The 23,294-nt window shown below is 36.4% G+C and overlaps 2 protein-coding genes across 3 annotated transcripts in view; one reads left to right on the top strand and one right to left on the bottom strand.

The window, feature by feature from the left end:
- Positions 1 to 4,662, top strand: part of LOC135685905 (sodium-dependent neutral amino acid transporter B(0)AT3) — a 29,893-nt gene extending 25,231 nt beyond the window's left edge. For both annotated transcript variants that reach the window (XM_065201998.2, XM_065201999.2), the window contains 6 exons: positions 40 to 150; positions 1,145 to 1,384; positions 2,112 to 2,310; positions 2,465 to 2,624; positions 2,844 to 3,009; positions 3,189 to 4,662. In XM_065201998.2, the coding sequence (XP_065058070.1) occupies positions 40 to 150; positions 1,145 to 1,384; positions 2,112 to 2,310; positions 2,465 to 2,624; positions 2,844 to 3,009; positions 3,189 to 3,494 (1,182 nt within the window). In that variant the 3' untranslated portion in view covers positions 3,495 to 4,662. The remainder of the gene's footprint in view (positions 1 to 39; positions 151 to 1,144; positions 1,385 to 2,111; positions 2,311 to 2,464; positions 2,625 to 2,843; positions 3,010 to 3,188) is intronic.
- Positions 4,199 to 23,113, bottom strand: LOC135685904 (uncharacterized). Its single transcript, XM_065201997.2, has 15 exons — positions 22,940 to 23,113; positions 16,933 to 16,982; positions 16,192 to 16,542; positions 15,304 to 15,471; positions 14,893 to 15,075; positions 10,148 to 10,324; positions 9,503 to 9,622; positions 8,651 to 8,776; positions 8,387 to 8,561; positions 7,780 to 7,935; positions 7,117 to 7,320; positions 6,922 to 6,998; positions 6,243 to 6,708; positions 5,280 to 5,406; positions 4,199 to 4,999 (listed from the first exon to the last, which is right to left on the bottom strand). Exons 1-15 carry the CDS (start codon positions 22,948 to 22,950, stop codon positions 4,811 to 4,813), a joined length of 2,580 nt encoding a protein of 859 aa, XP_065058069.1. The 5' UTR covers positions 22,951 to 23,113; the 3' UTR covers positions 4,199 to 4,810.
- Between the last annotated feature and the right edge of the window lie 181 nt (positions 23,114 to 23,294).

The raw sequence follows: 23,294 nt of genomic DNA, 5'->3' as shown, positions 1-23,294 counted from the left end.
TACTCCTTTTTAATTAATGTGAACATCTTACGTTTTCAGGCCGTTTACTTCACTGCAACGTTTCCCTACCTCATCCTAGTGATATTTTTCTTCCGTGGTGTTACTTTGGAAGGTGCTGGGGATGGTCTTGTCACTTTGTTCAAGCCAGATGTGAGCACCTTTTTGTTATTTCATGGGACTTTATTTTTCTTTGTTTGTTCTCAATGGTGGGAATCAAAATGCACCAGAGTCTACCAAAATGGATAACTTAACATAACATAACATAACATAACATAACATAACATAACATAACATAACATAACATAACATAACATAACATAACATAACATAACATAACATAACATAACATAACATAACATAACATAACATAACATAACATAACATAACATAACATAACATAACATAACATAACATAACATAACATGACATGACATGACATGACATGACACAATATAACATAACATAACACAACACAACACAACACAACACAACACAACATAACATAACATAACATAACATAACATAACATAACATAACATAACATAACATAACATAACATAACATAACATAACATAACATAACATAGCATTGATTTGATTTGATTTGATTTGATTTGATTTGATTTGATTTGATTTGATTTGATTTGGTTTGATTTGATTTGATTTGATTTGATTTGATTTGATTTGATTTTTAATTATTTATACAGGATAATACATTCAGTAAATGAAAAAATAATAACTGATTTACAATGTGCCCTGCCTAAAAACCTAAGCTAATTGACATACAATTGAATAACAAAGTCAAACCAAAATTAATGTTTGATGCTGTACAAAAACTCTCACACCCTTTGATTTTTCAAAGATTGTCGGTTTAAGTTGTAAAATTGATGAGATTGTGAAGGACTAGCCACTGCGGTAACCAATACTGGGGTTCACCGGATTGTTACTGTTGACATAGGGGCCGCTTACATCCAAGGACGACTTTCATTTAAGCAGCAGAATATAACAACATGAATTACGCTTGATTTTTCTTTCTTCGCATATTTCAGTAGATTTTTTCAATAAAGTCAATTGTGCTTTTACTCAATCCAGTTGATAATTCTTTAACAATTTCTTTCTCTCTCTCTCTCTCTCTCTCTCTTTAGTTTTCAAAGCTATTGAATGCTCGCATATGGCTTGATGCAGCAACTCAAATGTTTTTTACGCTAAGTCTTGGTTTCGGAGCCCTGATTGCCTTTGCCAGCTACATGCCGAGAAAAAACAACTGCATACGCGACGCGTACACTGTTGTGCTTATTAATTGTGGAACCTCCATTTTTGCTGGTATCGTCGTTTTTTCGATCCTTGGTTATCGAGCAAAGAAGACTGGTATTCCTGCAGATGAGGTAACGTGCTGCAATTGCCTTTTTTCTTATAAATGAAAGCGATTTTGTTTGAACCGATTTGCGCTCTAGCCAGCGTAGATTGTTTTCGTGGATATCGTCTTTCTTCCATTATTGTCGTATAACTTGGTTGAACATGTGAAATGCAGATTGAGATATTCGGTTGAAAGAAGCCAAAGCGGAAAGATTCCTAAAAAGGTTGATAGAAGCCTCTCTTTTAGTTCATCTTCTGCTCATAAAAATTCTTAAAAAAGGAATTCAAAATAATTACTGAGATGCAAACAATTTTAATTGTGTTTTGGTTGTATGTGAGTTTTTCTTTCCTATTGATTCAAGCACTGGACAAGTAGAAGCACTTTTTGAAAATAATCAGGATAAATTCTTAACAAATATATTCATCATTTAACTATTTCAAACACTTTCACTAATTTTAAGATTCTGATGTTGCATGTGGAGCCAAGTCTTTTCAATGACGGAAACCTCTAGATTGCAATTAAATTTTGATGTGATGAAACACTTTGTGATTGTTTGTGATTAAAATATGATTCATGTTGCGATTTGTGAATATATAACAGGAAAATGATGGAAACAATTTACAATGGCAGCTTACGTTTGTAAAACAAGTATATTTGCAGTTCTATTTGCTGCAATGATTAACAAGAAAGCAATATATTTTGTCTTAGTTGCGTTCTGCTTGTTATCAGTGACGCGTTACCTAAATTCATTCTAGGTGGGCGGCGGTGCCGGTTTGGCCTTTATTACCTTCTGCGATGCATTTCTTCTGATGGATGTGTCACCATTATGGTCAGTTTTGTTTTTCATGATGTTGCTCCTTCTGGGCATTGACTCAGAGTTTGGAACATTGGAAGCAGCAGTAGCGCCACTATACGACATGAAGCTGATTCCAATGAGAAAAGAGTTCTTTACAGGTACGTGTTAGCTTCATTATATTACAATTATGGTTGTTTCTCTGCTACCTGGATCCTGCGTGGAAGACAGCTTAGCATTCTATGTTGACTAAGCAATAGTAATTTCTACAGTCGACAAATTTCATAATGAAGAACAATTCTAACTTCCTTTTAGCACTATTAGCTGTCGTGTTCTTCCTGATCGGCATCGCCATCGTCTCATCGCCTGGCTTCTACATTTTTCAAATATTTGACGACTACAGCGTCGCTTTGCCCTTGCTTGTGATTGCCTTGTTCCAGACCGTCGGAATTTCATGGATTTACAAAAATGAACGGTTTGTGCTATTGATTTTCACTTTCTGCGCATAAGCGCCCAAACTTACCCGGGCAGCCTTCAGGGTCTTCTAAATATATTTTTTCCCTTATAAGCGCCAGTCCTTTTTAGGATCCCCTCCATAACCTTGAAAATCTGTTATGTGTTTTCGGACGCTTTTTATAGTAGATATGATATTATATTTTGGTTCGAATATAAAACAGTACGAATTTCCTTACAGAATAGCCAATGACATCGAGTACATGACTGGATCAAGGCCTAATATTTTCTGGATGTTGTGCTGGAAATACATCTCGCCCATAGCAATTTTCATCGTTTTGATTGCAAGCATTGTTGAAACTGCAAAGGACACTGCCAAGTACAGCGCCTATGTTGGTTGCGAATCGGTATGTCATTTTGCAGTAGGCAAGTTGCCATTAAGTCTGCGATTGCCGTTTATGATTTTTTATCTTGCGTCAATACTTTATGTCATACTCGTTTCTCGTAATATCATCATAGCTCTCTCTGCTTATGCTTTAATCTTTTGTTTTTTCTATGGAAACATAAGTTTTACTTTTTATTTTAGAAACCATTTTCATCAAGATATAACGGTACAAAAGAATGGACAAAGAGGGTCGATTATCCAGGTTGGGGACAATTCATTATCGCTGTAATTGTTATTGCATGCATAGGTCCTGTTATTATTTGGGCAGTCTTTTGGATGATAAAGCACTGGAATGGTACTTGGAGATCGTCTGTTTGGGAGACCTTAACAGGGGGTTGGGTCGAGTACCATCCAGATCCTTCTTGGGTAGATCCTACTCGAAGAAAGTCGAATATTGAGATGGCCAAGGTTATCGCTGAAGAAGATCAGATGGCAAACAGAATCTGAGACAATTTTTACATATGCATGTGCTTTTATCATGCAACTACTATTTTATACATTTTACCTTCGTAGCTTCTCTTTACTAATTTAATTTTAAAATTAGTTTATGCAAGCAATCTTTTGGTGGTACAAAACTTGAAAATGGCAAACATAGATCGAAAACCCTATCAATGCTCTAACATTTTAAACTCTGAAAAGTGTGAGACGAAAAGATTTAGTTTACTCAAATGTTAGCTTTTTTCAAAGCCATTTTCAAATTAGTTTATGAAAAATTGATTTAGGTTTTTGTATCGCATCGGTAACCAACTTTTCGATAGTTTAGATTATTTCTTTAATGCAGGAAACCTTTAGGTGGTAATGTTTAATCGTTCTTACTAACATTGTCTAGAAAGAAATGATCCTTATTTTGAACCATTTTTATGACGTAAAGAGAATATTCAGCCATTAAAGGATATTTGCAACAATCATGAAAATAATCTTACTTTTCGTCCTTCGCTTTTGAACCAAGAATAAAGATATATTAAATCTCGCTTGGATCGTGCATAATTCTGTGCCCCAGATCCTTAACCTGTCTCATATGAGAGGCAATGGTCAGAATCACGAGTGTCTTTGGGTGTAGGTATTTTTAGATCCTCTTGCGTGGCTATGATATTACTGACTAAGGGATGCAAAGTTTCCACACTTAAGACAAAGCATATAAGTGCCAAACAAAATTTTAAAAAATAATATCGAAAACATATTTAATGCCATATTTACAATGCAGTATATCGAATGCAATGTTTTACATCAAAAAATCTAAATGGATGATATTAAATGGTAAAAATGTATCTGGTTATTGGCTAGACCAATAACAAAGAATTGTGCAACACAAAACCACGGCAGATTAACTGTCATCTATTCTGTTACCAATTTTTTTATATTATTGTAGGAATTTAAACGCCTAAAGAATATTGAAAAAATTCTGGCGCCTTTTTCTTTTCGGCTGATTCTATTTTACACGTTTTGAAGTTATTTTTGCGACGTAAAAATTTGGTAATTTGAAAACGATGTCTTCTTAGTAATTATGGGTCCTTTTATGGGCACTTTGGGTGTCTTCTTTTTTATGTTGTTTTATGGTGAAAACGATGTCTTCTTTGGGTAATGATAGGCTCTTTTAAGAAACTTTAAAATTGGAGGCTTAGTCTCTTTTCTTACTCTGAGTAATACTGCGATAAAACATAGAGAAACAGCTCCAAAATACAAACAAGCTAACACGTCAGATAAAGCTGATCACTAAAGCTGATGTTCTTCATGAAAACCAGCAAAAGTCATCAAGCAGAAAACTACTTCACAAATGCTTGGATCCATTCTTGATATTCTGTCAAGTCATAATATGCGTTCGAGTAGTACTTTTTGGAACAAGGTGCAGCTCTTGGATAGCCAGCTCCATGCACGAGAATCCCATGCAAATACCACTTGCTTTGCGAAGCACTTTGGGTCATCAACGGTGTGCCACTGTCTGCAAGGCAAACCTGCAAGAAAAGTATCACTTTTACATAGCATCGCAAGAAAAGCAAATGCTCGGTTTTACAAATGCTCGGTTATTCGTAAAAGAAACATTCGTAAAGGAAACATTCTACTCTGCTCTACTGCAAAGGCACCTAGGATCAAAACAGGTGTAAGAAAATTTCGTTTTTTAGCCATTGTTAAATAAGTAAAAATAAGTACCATTAACTAGCTAACTAAGTAACTAATTAACTAACCAACTAACTAACTAAACTAAACTAACTAGATGGGTTGCGACTGACATACCGTTTTTGTCGGAGGAACATAGCCAGCACAAATCATGTTGTGTGTATTGAAGCCAAAGGGATAAAGCCAAGAACACTTTGTAGCATTTTTTATTTCAATGTTACTTTCTCGTAGTGTAATAGAGGATCTAAAAAAAGATATTTATAAATATATATATATACAAAATAAATAACTTTTTCACGTAGGTAAAAATTTGATTTCTGAAGGTCAAAATAATTAAAAACTAAAACGGGTACAATTTGTGCACCATTTAAGCAAAACAGGCTTTTAAAAGGTCAATGAAACAATTTATTAAAAGAGAGAGATTCTATTATCAATTCACTCGAATCTATATTTCGCAAAGCAAGACTTAATGAGTGAATGCTTTTTCTTCAAAATCATGGAAATCTTAGATTTTACTTGTGTAATCGAAATATCGTACTTATGTAATCGAAAAGATTTCTTCGTCTGAACAAAGTAACAAATGCTTGTTTCTTTCTTCCACTTCATTCTTTTTTTTTGCTTTTTCATTCAACGTTGGTTAACCTCTTACACTCATTGAAAAAACGAGCTAGTCTACTAAAAATGCGACGACGTGCTAAAGGATGGTTGGTTGGAGCTTCATCTTTTGTGCCAAAATGTGTGATAAAACGAGTGCCATTTGGGCTAAATTGTCCGATGCCTTATTGCAAGAAGTCTTATAGAAGGATTTCATTATAAAAAGATATCATCATTCACTTGCTTGATTTTCTTTTAACTTGTTATAAAATTTCCTGCCTTTGCATGGCCACAACAATCCATTGTAAACAGTTAAACAAAATCATTTCCTAAAACCATTTTTGATGTTGGCATATATATCCCCAATTCTTGCTCCATCCACTTGTTTAACTTTCCGACCTTCTTAAAATTTATGGCAAAAAAAGGGCGTTCATTTCTGGACATAAAAAATATTTATACCGACTATAAACTAATTTCTCTACAAACCTTTTTTCCCCTACTCGTCCCCAACTGATAATGTATGCTAAGTCTTTGAGTTTGGCTTTTTTAGGGGGATTTATGCAAATTGGCTGCAACAAAGGGCTGGCACTGATTGGTTTTAAAAGTCTGATTAGAGCAATGTCGTTTTTAAGTCTAGAACCTCCTTTGCCATATTCTGGATGGAAAATTATTTCATCTACAAGTAGCTCCTTCTCTCCATCCTTTTTTCCTTGTATAAATCCCGGCAGAACTCGTAACTGCGATGACGCGATTGGTGATCTTCCCAAATATAAACAATGAGCTGTTGTTATCAGATAGTATTTACTAATAAAGGTAGCCATACACCCAGATATCGTCATTTGCAAATTGTTTGTTGGAAATAAGTTTTGCAAATACGCTTGCCACGGCCAGAAATTTTTCGCAACTGAAAGCTTGTGTGCTGGGGCAGTGAATGATTTCATGATTCCACAGTCTAGAATCGAAAGAGCATTTACAGTGTCTAATAAGGGGAAAATTTATTTTATTCAGAATTTCTTTTGCTTCGATACAGGCATTATCACAAAAAGATACGACATGCAAAGGAATTAGAAAATTGGCGGTTTCTTAGCCAGTTTTATTGAATAACTTTGACATAGTGATATCATACAGATTTCTATAAGTTTTCTTTAGAATTGTTTTGTCTCACCACTTTCATTGAATTGTCTTTGACAATCTTTGCCGTTGGAGCTAAGAATGTAGCCGTCTTGACATGTGCACTGTATTCTAAAAGGCAGAATGTAGATGAAGCCAACCATGTTTGAACAAAGCAAGCTGATTAAGTGAATTACGTCATCAAAATGCTCTCATATTAATTGTGACGCAGTATAAAATTCACCCTCACCTCCCATTTGCCTTAATGCAGCCGTGTTGGCAAGCACCGGGACCCAAATGTCTACAGTCGTCGTCAGCAACACAATTGGTTTGGTTTACCAGTCGAAAGCCAGATCTACATACACACGAATAAGAACCAGGGCTGTTGAGGCACCTGTGTTTACATTGTTTCCCAACTGTCTGACATTCGTTTACGTCGATGCATCTGTTGCCACTGCAAGAAATAACATTATCTACAAAATATACATTGTTTCCTGGATTTGTTCTTACTTTGCCACAGTATTTGTATAATCCTGCATCACTAAACAGTACGAGCGTGCACTTGGCACATTTTACCAGGCTTTTTTGTTCATAAAAAATTATAAATTGACTCGCGAATGAGAGATAAATCTATCTCCATATGCAGTGAACACGTACATTTCAGTGAACACGAATCTAGATAAATATACAATACACTGTACATTTCATTTTATTAGCATCAAATCTATCCAAATACGTTTTTGGTGGGACAGAAACGGACGAATACTGATGTTTTTACCCTGGAGAGCGTCAGACAAAGCACTTCAGTATAATATACTTTCGCCGTTTCATGCCATCTCCAAAGATACATGTCAAAGAGATATGTAATAACATCAATCATGACATAACTGAAAAGACAGGGTGGGGAGAGTACCTTGGCGTGAACCCTTGTCGGCAGTGGCAATGATAACTTCCGTATGTGTTTGTACAAAGTTGACTACAGGCTTCTCCCGTAACACATTCATCAACATCTTCGCATCGCGTTGCGTTATTTACAGCGACGAATCCTTTGCCACAGTTGCATCGATAACTATCACAGGAAATAAATTGAAGCTAAAACCTTAGTTTTAATGCTGCTGTATCTAGGCTAAAATTGTAGGTCATTTCATATTCTACCTAATCACTGAGGAATCCAAAATGGAGATCCTTTGATTAAGAATTAGATTTGAATGCAACTTCCCATGTTAGATACGTCTTTACTTTAAATGGTAGTCATTTTAGAAATAGCTTTTATATTATTGCCATTAAGTTTCAACTATATGGCAACATCCCTAAAACATTTGAAGATCAGAAATCTGTGAAAATAAGTTCAACCATGTGCTTTATGAAACCTGGTCACCAAAATCACGTTCATAAAAAACCAGATGATAAAAATCAATAATTCTCTCCCAATGGCCTTGTTGTTTTCTGGCATAGGTCAATGATTGAACACAATCCCAAATTACAGAGCGTTAATGAGGAAAGTTCCTAAAAGTAACAACCTTCCGATCGTGTTAATACAGTCAAAACAGGATGGTACTCCAATGGCACATTCATTTTGATCTATGCAAACGCCAGAAGAAGTTGGGCGGAATCCTTCCAAGCAACTGCAAACATAACTCCCCACCGTATTTTGACATAAATGTTCGCATGGCCTTGCAAGGCACTCATCTATATCTGAAAAGACAATTCAGTTATTAATTGAAATCTAAGGTCGCAACAAGTTTTAAGGTCAAAATTGAATAAAATGTATATTCAACTAGTACCTTGACATGTTTTCCCGTCTTCGCCAATCTGGTATCCATTCTGTGAGCATTCACATTTGTAACCACCAACAAAATTCGAGCAAACGTCCCCACAACCGCCATTGTTTCGACTGCATTCGTCAAGATCTAAAAAAAATCCCAAATCAATCAGGTGATTGGTAGGAGAACATCTTTGCTTGTAATACAGTCTCAAGCGTATGGAATCGCATTTTATCAGATTATCACTACCTTTATAACATCTTTTTACACTTCGTAGTTAAAATCAATTAAATCAATACTTCATAATTTCTTGGGCATCAGAATTATCAATAAATAAAGTCTGAAGCTTCAAAGATTTTGAGTAGAGAAAGGTGGCTACTTTTTTTCTTTGTATTTCTGGTTTTACTGGACCCTAAAATGGGAGCCCCCTTCTACAATCTTTGAAACATCAACTTCGCTGAGTGGAAAGTGATATCTGAGACAAAAAGGAATTGGCAGCTTTTTCTCGTCCAATAAACAAAGAAATCTCCTTTCAGGTTCAAATGTTGAAAAAGTAGAGAGGACTCGCATAACAACGGATGAAGTGTCTCAACAAGCTACTCAGGAAGCTAAACCGCTTCTTGTAAATCATATACTCTATAGAAAAAAATTCAGTAAAAGTCAGCGCCGAATTTCAAACGAAAGAGAATGACTGTTGTTTGTGTAGCACTTCTTTCGGTAGCCCAATTTCCATGATCTATCAAACGTAAAATATATGTGCAAAGAATTAAGGGGATGATCCTTTATTGACTCAGCCAAAGTGATTGAAATAACGGGTCCAGCTATTAAGCTTGTATTTGCAACCGCTATAGAAATCCAATAAATGCAGATTACCATGACAGCTCTTTTTGTCCGCCGCCAGTGTGTAGCCACTGTTACAAGTGCAGAAGGATCCCCATGCTGGATGCGTCTTGCAGCTGTGTTCGCAGCCTCCGTTTTTGTCAGAGCAGGGCTCTAAAATAATTAAGCACCTTGCCATTAAACAGTAAAAAACCTTACAAAAAGTGTTGCGACATGCAAAATAATTGGTTTTGGGGCTAATGTCAATCAATTTATATATTTTCATCAATTAGCTAAAATGTCGTCAGACAGTGAACAATGAGTTGAACAATAAACAAAAACGTATTTTTCAATTACGTTTGCATAGAGCATTTCGATGCATTTCGATGTAAGAAAGTAATAATTAATCGCTGAAAAACTTCACTCACAATTAAACTCAGGCTGCGCCATTCACGATCAACCTTTACTTCGCGCATCAGTAAAGCGGGTATAAAGAAGATATTTGTAAGATACACAAGGAAGCCAAAATAACGAGCGCATGATTCCAATGACCTAAGGCAACAAGGTGGGGTTGTTATGCGACACTATTCTTTATGCAGTGTTTTGAACTAAATGTATTGAGCAAGCTGGGACGCACAGAAAATTTGAATACAGAATTGAGGGGAGAGGAATGTAAACATTTATTAGAACGTCTGATACCTGCACATGCAAGCTCGTCGGAATGATCGCCACAGTCGTCGACCTGGTTACATCGCACTTCCTGCTGTATGCAAACGTCGTTACGGCATTTGAAATCGGTTTCAGTGCAAGTCGAGCCATCCTTGCTTACTGTTTTGTTCAGAGCTGGCGTGCTGGAAGCTGACTGATCGCCTAAGGCTTCAAATATAAATTTATAGAATCAGCAAGTAGATCATTGTGTTTTGTTAAAAAGATTAATTTCAAACTAAAAAATACTAGTTAACGGTATGCTCACCATTCTAGAGCATTTGAACTTGCTTTCAAAATATACTAGATCCCGAGAGGAACGAAATTATACAAATAGTCCGAGTCCTATTGTCCAGAATACGAGTCCCACTCTCACAGTATGGTCTTCTATTTCATAACGGGCTCACAACTTTTCGTAGATTCAAAAATCGATGTCTACAGGTGTAGTAACCTAGTAGTATACGAACATACTATGCGCAGGAGCATTAGCTCATGTTACCCATGTAGATAAAATATACTTTCAGTTTCATATTACAGTGAAGCTAGGTGTGTAGGCCGTTGAAGTAAATATATAAATCATCGTTCTGTTTTGTTTGCAACCCATGCCTTGTTCTATCTCCTTCACATCTTATCACCAGGTCAAGTTCTTAATGACGTCAGCATGACATCATAGGTTGACTTCATCCACTGTTGTTTTCATTTAAAATAATTTGCAATTTGAGCTGTAAATGTGATACAATTTACATCCTGAAGATACCAAGCTAAAAATTTCAATTTTTCTAGGTAATATGACGTCACAATGAAGTCAGATAGATAGGAAAATAACAATTATGAACTTTGATAAGCAAACAAAAAATTTTTATCAATTAAAAGTTGAAAACAAGGACTCAGTAATGGTCGTCCGTAATAATTTAATGTTCGATTTCTTTTCTCCATCATTGTGATATAGCATTGCAGTGCTAAAGTCTCTTTTCTCACAATCAATCCAATGGCACCTTTGCCTTCGCAACCACATTTGACATTAGCACTGTAATGACATTAGCAACTCTAATATTTTTTCTGCGCTTTTTGGATTGAACTATCTTTAGCAATTTATGTACCTGCTTCGTTTTCCATATGACAACCAAACTCTTTAATGTTCGGCAAAGTTTGCCTCGCTTGATGGAAATTATAATAAATAATTCTCTCCAAATAGCGGACACCGTCGGGGCAAGAGCAAGGTGCCCGCTAATTGAAAGTGTCCGCCTTTTGGAAAGTTTTGCAATGTAAGTCCCAAATTTGAAAATAGACCCGAATTTTGTATTCAAAAGGTGAGATCAGTGGTGGCGCCAGGGGACGGCTAGGGGGAGGGCTACAGCCCCTTCGTCGAAAGCATTTAGCCCCCCATCGAAGGCAATTTTAGGTTATTGTCGAAGCAAAAGATTTCTGGCGCCACCTCTGGGTGTTATCTGGGTAATTAGTGGCTATCGGGTTGAATCATGGAGGTGGCTATGATCTGGAGATTCCAGTAATTTACCACTTTCATGGACAAGAAAATGTAGTAAACTGGGCTGTAAAGAAGTTTGAAGCTGTAAAAAGCTAACTAGATTTTCAAATGTAAAAGTGTTTGAAATAAATATTTGAACAAATATCCATTCGTCTCAAGTTTTTGTTCGCTGCCTTCTAACTTTTTTGTACTGTCCGCTAATTGGAAAGAAAAAGAGCCAAATTGACTATTTTGTGCAAAAAAATATTGTCCGTTAATTAGAGTGTCCACTAATTAAGTTTTCGCTTTCTAGAAAGTTTTTTATGAGACTTTGACCAGAAAACGATCGGGGAAAAAAATTTGTCCGCTAATCAGAGGTGTCCGCCTTTTAGAGTGTCCGTTAATTGGAGAGAATACTGTATACGGCAGCAGCCTAATTGGCTCTTGCTATGTGCTCATGATGGGCAGAGGAAGTTGAAGGTGATCTGCAAAGCATACAAAGCATAAGGATCTCGCAAGCATCAGGTGATCTGCAAAAGAGACACCATCTGGCTTAAGCAGAGCTATTTACACTTGATTTTCCACCTCAGGAAACTTTGCATACAATTTGCTCAAATAAGTCATCCTTTTTACGTCGTCACGACAAAGAGAAGTAAACGCAGCTTTGAAATCATCTTCGGCATCCGCGAATAGTTTCCACTAAGATGCTTCCCTTTAACAGAACCTTTTTCTGTCACATCACAACCAGTATATGTATGAAATCCTGCCAGGGCTCTACATCTATTAAGTGAAATCGAGTTTAGAAACTCGATCAACTTTAGGAAAAGTCAGCCGTGCAAGCAAATAACTTGACCAGCACGTCGGTATCAGGTGCTGGTCAAGTTATAAAACCTTTAATGCTCTGGCAACCCTCTCTACAAAATTATGAATGTCACTGCAAGGTCCAGAGGAAAAGTGACGATCCCTTTTTTGACCATCTGAAACCGAGGTCTGTGAGTAGCAGCTACACGTTTCATGTGCGAACAGTCGACGATCTGTTTAACCACATTTGGTCCATATGTGTCTGCTGCTTGTCGTCTATGCTATTATCAGCATGACTTTTGTAATTGCCCTCAGGTGCCTAAAATATACCTCGTAGTTTATCTTTTGACTGTACCAGCATAAGAGCCCTTGCATATAGGTCAAAGGTCTAAAGGTTAAGATCCAGTGGGATGGCTGTCTTCGAAAAAGGTCCCATTGTACTGATTGATTTGCTGGCCTCGTTTCAAGGCAGTGTATAGAAACATCCATCTATTTGACCATTTGAGGGTCCAGGAATGAGAGTCATCACATAGCTTAGAACATAGACATATCTCCTTTTTGTAGGGAGTGATTAAGATCCATGCACCGATTCAGCGATTTTTTCAACTTTCAGGCAATGGATGATCTTGGAATGCGTTCTTGACTATTGTCATATTGTCATGTTTTTTGGTTAATTGTTATTCATGTTGATAAAAGATGTATTTGCACTAGAGTAATTAATATTTTCATCTTTTAAGCTTTTGACGCACATCTATTGTTACATTTGCAAGGAGTGAACACGCTACACCCATAATTGTAAGACCTTCCATTTTGATTGGTTAATGAGTGATAATCTTGTAACGGTTTTTCGTGGGAATATTTTAGCTCAATGGTTTTAGTGTTTGAAATAAGTTGGAGAAAAATGATGTACCGAAAATGGTTGAGTACTCGGTGTCGTAGCTTTCCAAACTCACCAACTTGCCAACTCCCTCTACTTTAAGTAGTTTGGATGTTTAGCCTAAGTTTACTTCTTATTCGTGTCAACTGGTTTATTGCATCCTCAAGAACTAGCAAGAAGTTAATATCGCTGCACTGATATTCAGGAAAAATATAGATCGGGAAACGTGATCCTGAAAAAACGGTGCTAAAGATACATGATGGATTTTCGCTTTTTCTACAGCCAAATCTAGCTCACAAGGTCTAGTTGTTAACGGAAAAATTCTCGGAAACGTTACAGAAAGAGGGAACTAATTTATTAATGAAAAGGAAATTTCTAAGAAGAAAGCTTTTGAGAATATGAGAAACGAAGAATCAGGAGTATGGTAGTAGAGGGAGAATTGCAGATGGGCAGAGTCCTTCCCCGAAATACGTTCTCGCAAAAAAGAACAATCCCGAGCAATCTACTCTTAAAATCTATACGTAATTATAAATTCTATTGAAACTGGTTTTGACCAGCCCAGTTTGAAAGTTATCAAGTCTACAGTCCTTTTTTATAAGTTTCAAAACCAAATTTTACGAAATAATACCCCAACTTTGCAAAATTGCTCAATCTTAATTTTTGTTGATGCAGTTCTTCTGTTGAAATTCCTAATGTTCATGTTTGATTGGTAAACCGTGTCATATTTATTTTTCTTCACTTCATTAAGCACACAAATTTCCAGTGGGTAAAATGTGGGACAATAACCTTCGGCAAAAACATTTTCGGACAAATATTTTAGATAGTTTATTTTTCGGAATAAAGAAAACCGACATCAAGTTATTAATTTACACATATTTTTTAGATTGTTGTTGAACGCTTAAGAAACTTTGAAGAATCTCTTAGTACTGAAAATTTGACAATGTTAGAAAACTTCTAGTATTGAACTGGCTCAAATTCCTAGTCTTGTAATATATATATTTGAACAAACCCCAGTTTATACAATACAAAGAAAGGGAAAAAAGGATTCTACCTTTTGCCTTCGTCAATAAACATTGCGCATGCCTTAATCATAGAAAATTTTTCGGTGTGACAAACTTTCAGATAACTCTAAATGACGTACAAATAAATTTTCGGACAAAGGTTTGTCCGAAAGCTTTTCACGCCGAAAATGTTTGTACTTAATGTATCTCAGTTTGGTTTCCTATTTAAAGTAAAAAGATTTTGATTACTCGCTGCACTTGAAAGCTTATTCTAAAATGTTGCAAACCCTTTCCTATTTCATGTCAACAATAAAATATTTGAAACTATGAGATATTGTTTTCAAAGAAAGCTTGATAATATTATGTGTAAGAAGAAAAAAACGCAGGGTATGCTGTCCGCCGGATTTTGTGTATCTTGCAAATAAAAAGTCGAAGGTGATACCCAGGAACAAAATAATACGACAACAAGAATTCAATGTAGTGAAATAGAATTTAAAATAAATTTAATTTAATAAATACTTGTATTTCGCCCCGGCATACAGGGTTTTATTAATGTTTTGAACGAGTGAAAATATAGACCCGGTAAATATCTTACCTTCTGCAGTAAATCTCATTAGGAATCCTCTCTTGAAAACAGTTGCGTCGCTTAAAAGATGTATGACAAGTCTGTTCGTCTTTGAAGTGATTGGGGATGGTATGCTCTTCCCACAGTACAGCCCAATCAACCTTTTTTGGCTGGCAATTACGTCATAGAATGCTATGTGATCGTAACACTGATCTGTGCAGCAAGAAACATATAAATCGTTTTCATTTTCAGAGAAAGTATTGTTTCAACGACATTTGTTTAGTAAATGTAGATTCAATTTTTATTGTATACAAAAGCTGTACAATTCGATTGTATAACAAAAATTTTCACGACCAAAGATAAGTAAGGATTTATCGAGCTTAGGTCGCTAACAGAAAAGCAGAAATGCAACCGTAACATTCAAAATATAGGCATTGGTACCTATGCCTCCTTGGCTCCCTTCCATCTCAAAATCCCTGATGTCAATTTTTATTCTCTTTCCTTTGCTCGCTTCAATCTTCCAATGACAATCGGCATTTGGAGGGTAATCCTGAGGATAATTTGGACTCGAAATCGTTCCACTATCAGCATAGATGGTTTCGTTACAATCTACAAAGGAAGAAATGGGAGCATGTGGCAAATCGTTAGGTTATTTGCGAGAAAGGGAAGGAAATGATACGCGAGAAATAACACAAAAAGAAAACGTCTGAAGAAATGAAAGATGAAGAAGATGTAACAATGAGGTGAAAGTTGCTTTTAGGAAATACTTGGGGAGAAATTTTCGCGGGAAAAACGAAACTTTTTGAAATACGAAATTTGCGAAATTTAATTCTCGCGAAATATCCAGAAAAATTTCCTATTGACCCTTTTGGAAACCTTAGTGACAAATGATTGTTTTTAGCGAATTTCAAATTGTTTTCCTTTTTTTGTTGGTAGTAAAGGAATAAAAATAGAAAGAAACCGCAGTTGAATAGCAATATTTTTTCGCTCAAAATTCAAGGTCTTATACTACAACGCGGAAGCTGACTCTCGCAAAAGATCCCATTTTGCTTCTTTCATGAAAATTAATTTCAAAAACTTTTTGCTTTTATCAATTTGCGAACTCTCTTCCGGAAACTTTCTTCTAATAAAATATATTATTATGACTTATTTAGATTGTTGAAAATACCTGTAGAGAATCATAGATGATAATATCACGTAATGTACAAAAACTAAATAACTGGTTACAAAATAAAGCAATAAAGGAAGTTACTTAAAAGGGACACGCAGATATAATAGACACCTCGGCTTGATGTCTAAGAAAGAGCTACAGAAAACAACTTGTCGTACTTTTCTCTGCACTGTACTCGATGCTAAATCCTGAGAATTCTTTAGTTGAGTCTGATTTGAACTTAATGAAAATGGAATTGGAAGACGATTTCAGAGAGGGTTCAATAGTTCGGCCACAGTACGGCGAATTGAACGAGTAGGCCGTTGAGTTTGCACCATCGTATATCATCAGGGCATCTTTAATGCAGCTAGGGCTTCTGCCTTCCAGTCTGAACGACTTTATTTTCAATGTGATAGTGTGCTCTTTTTGTACTTGTATAAGCCAAGTGCATGCAGCATTACTTGGGTAAATAGCAGGGTGATTAGGACTTTTGATTACACCACGTTTACCATGAAGGACATAATGACATCCTGGAAAAAGCGAACATCGTTTAGCGAACAGGCTCACAAGGAGAGTCCATCTCATCTATTACGTATCAAGAACATTGAAATCCTACGTCAAATTATGTTCTTTGAATAACATTTTTACCTAAAATCTAAATGCATAAGATTTTTACCTAACTACCAGTGCAAATTTCTTTCTTTCATTTACGTTCTGGTGATAACAGACTTGGTTCCTGTAATACAGCCAACTTTGACCTTTCTTTGAAAAAGCTTATTCTGGACGAAGACGTGAATAAAATATTTATCTTGTACCTAAAACCATTTTTGTTATACTTTTAGAAAAGCAAATTTAAGGTGAAAACGTGAAAACAAAAACTGATGTAGATAAAGTAGAAACAAAGGCAACTGCGATATTACTTTCTCCTTGTGAATGATGCCAAATCATTGCCAAAAGCAGAAGTAGTTCTCTGGAAAAAAGGGGTTGCATATCTTTACAACTGCAAAAGGTAATCAAATTTTAGAAATGATCATTCACGTCAAAATACTGCTAAAAACTTTTCCGCCAATAAGTGTCAATCAAAAGGCGAACAACCGGTAGACAACTTCCTCATACAAAACAACAAGTAACGTTTTAGGTACATTCACTTCAACTGGTCATATAAAACAACAGGACAAAATAATCATCCACTTAAATAGCATCATCGACATCTTGCGTGTTCATTTGCATTAACATCATCATTGTATCCTCGACCACTTTCTCCTTCACAAAACGAAACCAGTACATAGAAAGGTATTGTTCTAACGTGTATTCATTCTCTTGCATAAATGATATCTATCAGAATGTCTGGTTACAACTATTTGTGACCCTGGTTGGTTATATCAGGTACAATAGAGCGTCGTCTGAACATACAGCGTTCAGAGATGTACTTAGCCCTCCTTGAAAACAAATCTTCATACAAGACACTACATAGAAATAATCATCAACTTTGAGGTAACTCAGTAACATTTTAGTCACATTGAGAGTAAAATCAAAGTTAAGAAATGAGGAAATTTTAAAATTAAGCATTAAACTGACGTCGAAACGGCTACTAAAAATGCTGAAAGAAAACCAAACTCTAATAAACAACAAAAGAACTTTTTGGCGGTACAAAATTTTAAAATTGCTTTGAAAAAATCAAACATTTTACAACATACTTAAGCTTTTCGTCTTACACTCTTCAAAGTATAAAACGTAAGAATCAGGGTAAAAAAATCAAAAAGGAAATATATACCCAGTTTTGAATCGAAATATACCGGTAAAGTTGGCAAACTGGTACCGCGTGCCTATAGAAAAATCACCACTAGAGTTCAAAGATGAAAACGAGCTCCTTCTGTCTAAGCAATAGCAGCTTTTTTGTTTTTATGTAGATCTGTTCCAAAACTGCTAGATCGAAAGACAACCGGGCTCTGCCAGCTATCAAAACAGACACGCAAACAAATACGGAAGGCTTCTAAAAAACCAGACAGGACTGCCTGAAAACCACAAAACAACGTAAAAATCACAGAACACCATTTGTAGTCACCTATCACCCCCTCTTTGCCACAGCTATCTACCATCCTCAAACAAAACATCAACATATTACAGAACTCCAAAACATGCAAAAGTCTTCCCCGACGTACCCATACTCAGCTACCGTAGACCTAAAAACCTCCGGGATCTATTGGTTCGTGCAAGAATAAAAAGTGACACACCCAGTAATCCCAGAGGCACTTACAAATGCCACTCGCGACGTAACTGCATAACATGCCAACACATCACAGACAGTACTACTTCTTTTCACTTCACTAACACTGACAAAAACTACGACATAAAACAAAGATTGGACTGCAACTCTACTAACGCTCTTTACGCATTACAGTGCAAACGCTGTTTATCTAACGGACACAAGAACTGCCAATACATCGGACAAACAAGCAGACGACTTAAAAACAGATTTAACGAACACAGACGAGACATTATCAACAAAAAAGTAGACAAATCTGGTGTTGCAGAACAGTTCTGTACCCCAGAACATACCATCAATGACCTTACTGTAACACCATTACTGAAACTCAACGACAAACGAGAGAGTGTCCGACGAGCCAAAGAGCAATACCTCATTGGCCTGGCAAACACTCTCACACCGAACGGCATGAACAGAACTACTGACCGTTAACCTTATAGCAACAATATCATTATTTCATATTACAGTACTTCATCCCCATTACGTCTTCATTCCACCACCACCACCCACCCTCTCTCATTCGCCACCCTTCCCTCCTCTACCACTGCGCTGCATTCACACCATTCCACATCAGCCAATCCGACACCACCATCGCCTTTTTTAAATATGTAAAAATTTTTAGCCCGTTAACTTTTGCTCTGATGAAGCACCGTATGCCGGGGCGAAATATGAGCCTTTACTGATTTACTTGTTTTTATTGTTGTTTATTCTCGGCGTATTGCGGTGTTTCATATTTGCTACATTTTTATCTGAAACATGTCGTCGTTGTAGCCTTTGGTACAATCTGGGTTTTCTAAAAGATGTTGGCCGATGGCAGAATCAGTTGTTTTAATGGCTTTCTTGCTATTTTTTTGCTAGGCACGCTGTTCTGAGTGGGTAACTGTACCGGTCATGTGCTTGCGTTTTTCTGATGGGCCTATTTAGATCTATAACTGGGTATATTTTTCAAAGCCATTTAAAAAACAGAAGAGAATTCAACTGCGACAAACGTCCGATATTTCAAATATAAAAACTTAAGATGAAGTTCTTATCTCACTTAAAAGAGATCGTTGTTTTCTGTTCCATTGGGCTTAATCACTTTTGACAGTAAAACTTGCAGGATATCGCTGTTCATATAAAATGACTTTTATTATCATATGTAAAGAAAATCTGTTATTACTTGGCAAGAATATCTTATGCTACAGATATTAGCATAAGGTTTGAAGTGTCGTATGTCTAATATTGGATATAGCTGGTTATCCATCAATTTCAGCCTTGAAAATGCACCCTTGGCATTGCTTGATGTCAGTGGTAATTGTTGTGTTATGTTCATTGTCAAATGTAAACCAGGCGGAGAATAAGGGAATGGTCGCCCGAGAGGGAAATTTATGGGACCAAGTGCTTTTGGTCAATTCGAGGGTGCTGATTTCGAAAATCAATGTTGAAATGGCTTTGAAAAAAGCAATCATGTTTGCTCTTTTTAAAGCCATTTTCAAGTTCTGTACCGCCAAAAAATCAATGTTATACGGGGATTATGGGGGGCTATCAGCCTCTTTTTCGCGTTTGAAGTCTCGCCTTTGCGTATATGAAAGTAATCAATGAAAATCAGTTTAAATAGAAATAATTTAAAGTCTTAAAGTTAATCAAGCATATTTCTTGCCCATAAATGCTTGAAATTGAATTTTGGTCTGTTGAGTGGGGCCAAAAGCGTCGTCTTCACGAGAAAATTGCGTAATCTTAAAATTTTTATCCTTAAATAGACATCTAAAAAGCTTAATACATCTTATGTTGGGACTAATTTTTGGACTGTCATCCGAAGGAACAATGCAGCGCTATTAATAACTAACTGATAAATGACACTGTGAAAAGACAACCAGATCATCTAAACGTAGTTAAATCGTTTCAAAGTTCCTCAAGATCGTCTTCTGAGTCATTGCACACAACACTTTAAGCGTAAAGCTCTTTTTCACTCTGGCTATCCTCGATCACCCTAATCATAATCTATCTACTATTAAGCCCAACTGAAGCATCAAACCACGTTGAAAATCGTAGAGATATTTGCATGCAGCATATAAAGGCTTACCTGGTCTAATGCATTCTTATTTCCACAGGTGCATGCGGCACACTGCGCATGTTTTCGTACTAGTACGTTTGTTGTCTCGGGGGGGGGGGGGGGACTAAGCCTAGTTTTAGAGGGGACATGCCATTTTGATCCAAGATTTGAACCCACAATTCCACACATATCTGAAGAGATGTGACCCATAATTCCGCAAACATGATGAAAACTATACCCATTATTCCTCAAGGCAATAAATATTTCTCAAGCCACAAGAAAATCATTAAACCAACTTTGCCCCAAAATCTCAATATTACCCTCTTATTTCATATTTTCATTCCTAACTGAGCATTCATATTTTCAATGCTAAATTCCCCAAATAATTTTGCAATACCTTTTCCATCCTGATACCCACCACTCTACATGTTTCTTCAAATGGTATCCATAATTCCAGACATATTTCAAAAACTAATACCCATAATTCCGCCCTTTTTCTGAAAAAGGTACCTCTAAATAATGCCACGTCCCCGTGCCTCAAAAATTATAAAGGTACCCCCCCCCTCGCAGTTTTTGTATTTAAGTGGGAACTGTTGTTTGTCGAGTTAGTTGGTTGGTTATTGAAAACGAGAATAGAATGAAACTTTTCATCCTTGGCTCATCTAACTCAACAGAAATTAGTGTTAAATTTTCACCAGCTTCTTCATTTCACCATAATAAGGCAGATTACGTTGGAGACTTCACTCTGAATAAGCCAGGTCAAGCATACACACACAACAAGCATACAGCCGGCAGTCCAGAAAACTTTTTTCTCCATGACAATTCTAGAATCATTTAGTAGAACTGATCTTGTTATAGTTCATCCCATGCAAAATTATCATTTTCTTGGCCGTCTTTAAACAAGTTATCAACCAGAGTTTGGCAAGAATGTAATCTTCTGTTTGTAAAGATGCTGCTGTGGTCATTTTTTTGTTACAGAATTTCGGAAATCATCAGCATTTGCGCTGAGTTGGGAAACTTTCTGAGCCTTCTCTTACAGTTTTTAACGCGATTGTTGAAAGAGTCGTGGAAATTAATAAATACATCGTTTTTGACAATCAAAAAGGTTTGATTATTATCCGAAACTTTTAAAATTATTTTCACCCTGTTTATCAAGTTCAATTCGAGGATTCCAGGCTACAAATGTTTGAGATGGCGGGCAATCGAGATAGCGGACAGTCGAGATAGCGGATGTCAACAATGTTCCCAAGAATCTATCTTGATTTTATTTCTTCCCCTTGTTGGTTCCCACAAACCATTCTATTACGGCAAGCAAATCGAGTAGACGCGCAGACGTCAAGAAATCCAACTATGACGTATTAAATTATTAAACCACAAACATACGAGAGACGAAAAATTGAGGCTGTTAGTCTGCACTCTTTTAATATAAGAACCAGAAAATTGTGGATCAGGGTTGGCGTTATAAACTTGTCATAAAAAATCTCTAATAAAAATGTCCTTTAAATTCCTATATTTGAAAGTAGCTCAGCCTGAGTTCGTTTTTCTTTCAATTTGAACAATTATGAGGCTCCTGTTCTTACGAAATTGTTCTAACAAAAATTCAAGGAGTTGTGTTCCAAAACTTTTGTCCGAGTACATGACGTTTTTTGCCCAATAGGCTTTTATAGGATAGGGATGTTCGGGTTAATTTTTCAGGTTTAGAATTGAAGCATAAGCTATTTTCGGGTTGGTTATTTGTACAATTTCTTTTAAGGGTTCGTGAAATTCTGAATTACTCTTGGGTCTCGATAATGAGAAAAGTTTAAAAAATGGAGAAAATTGCAAACTTTATTGTGCATGGTGAGTAAAATTACTTTTTTGGTCAATTTTTATGCTACTAGCTATTTTTTGGGCTGATGGTTTATACTTCAGTCTGACACTCCTATCCTAAGCATAGTTGAGTGACCCTCCCTCCTGGGCAATTTAATGATCTATTCAACTCTTGGGGTTGGAAGCCCATCCCCCCTCAGCCTCTATTTTGAACACTTATGCCAAATTTTGCGTACAAAAAAACCTTTTGTTCACTTAGGCCCTTTTAGCTCAGAAGACGTTAACCTCCGAGACTTGCTGCCTCGCCATACCAACTAACCACAGCCTTATCAGTACAATTCTTTTTGTAGATACTATCACATGAGTGACTGAATGTGAAAATTTGTCGTATCGTGGGCTGACGGATGTTTCGCAGCCTATAACAAACGAAGCACTGCTTCAGTGATAAAATCATTTGAACCTTGCATTCGGAAAACTTTGGTGAGCAATTATCTGAAGAAGCACAGCCCAGATATGCCTGCTTTCTCTTTTAGGTATTCGGCGACTGCTGTTTTTACACACAACACAAGTGACACGACAATGACAAGACTAAAATGAATGAAGAAAACCGAGATTTCTGAAACAATTTGAGAAGTGGTAGGTAATTATAACAACGTTCTTCCTAAAATGTAAGCTGTTCAGAGAGTAGCAGATAGACCATTTGTTTAATGAGCTGATATGGAAGCATTCGGAGCCTACATCGCCAAAACATGAGAAATCATGAATGAACGTAGTAATACACAAACACGTGGGCACGACATAATCTAGAAGAAGCACAAACCTTGAAATCATGATGACCCGTTAGCGTAACGGAATTGTTGACTTCAAGTAATGAATATAATGTTATGTTTATCTTTTGCTTTCAGAAAATTGACGAACTGTCCTTCTGAGTTTGCTCTGCAAGCCGTGAATAAAGTGGGAGATCCTCTTTCATTGGAAGTCTCGTTGAACTATTATGTTACTGTAACTTCCGGTCTCATTCACTGCTATGTCACGATTGTGGTTTCCTAAAAAAGCTGCTAGGAACTGTGGGCGGAAATGAATCTCTGCCAAACCAAAAATAGCAAATTTCTTTAGCTGTGTGACTGCAGAACACCTATTTTTTTTGTCAAGATGGAGCCTGGCCAAATGAAGCG

Source organism: Rhopilema esculentum, chromosome 6 (genome assembly GCF_057945365.1).
Source record: "Rhopilema esculentum isolate cy_ngs chromosome 6, ASM5794536v1, whole genome shotgun sequence".
NCBI classification, from domain to species: domain Eukaryota; kingdom Metazoa; phylum Cnidaria; class Scyphozoa; order Rhizostomeae; family Rhizostomatidae; genus Rhopilema; species Rhopilema esculentum.
The sequence above is the reverse complement of the archived record's forward strand: the minus strand, read 5'-3'. Positions and strand labels throughout refer to the sequence as shown.

What these genes read in the sequence shown, in the direction of transcription:
- LOC135685904 (XM_065201997.2), bottom strand. An exon ending in TGCATTAAGGCAAATGGGAG is followed by an intron (nt 6,999 to 7,116) that starts GTGAGGGTGAAT and finishes TCTGCCTTTTAG; the next exon opens with AATACAGTGCACATGTCAAG. An exon ending in AAGACAATTCAATGAAAGTG is followed by an intron (nt 6,709 to 6,921) that starts GTGAGACAAAAC and finishes TTTCGATTCTAG; the next exon opens with ACTGTGGAATCATGAAATCA.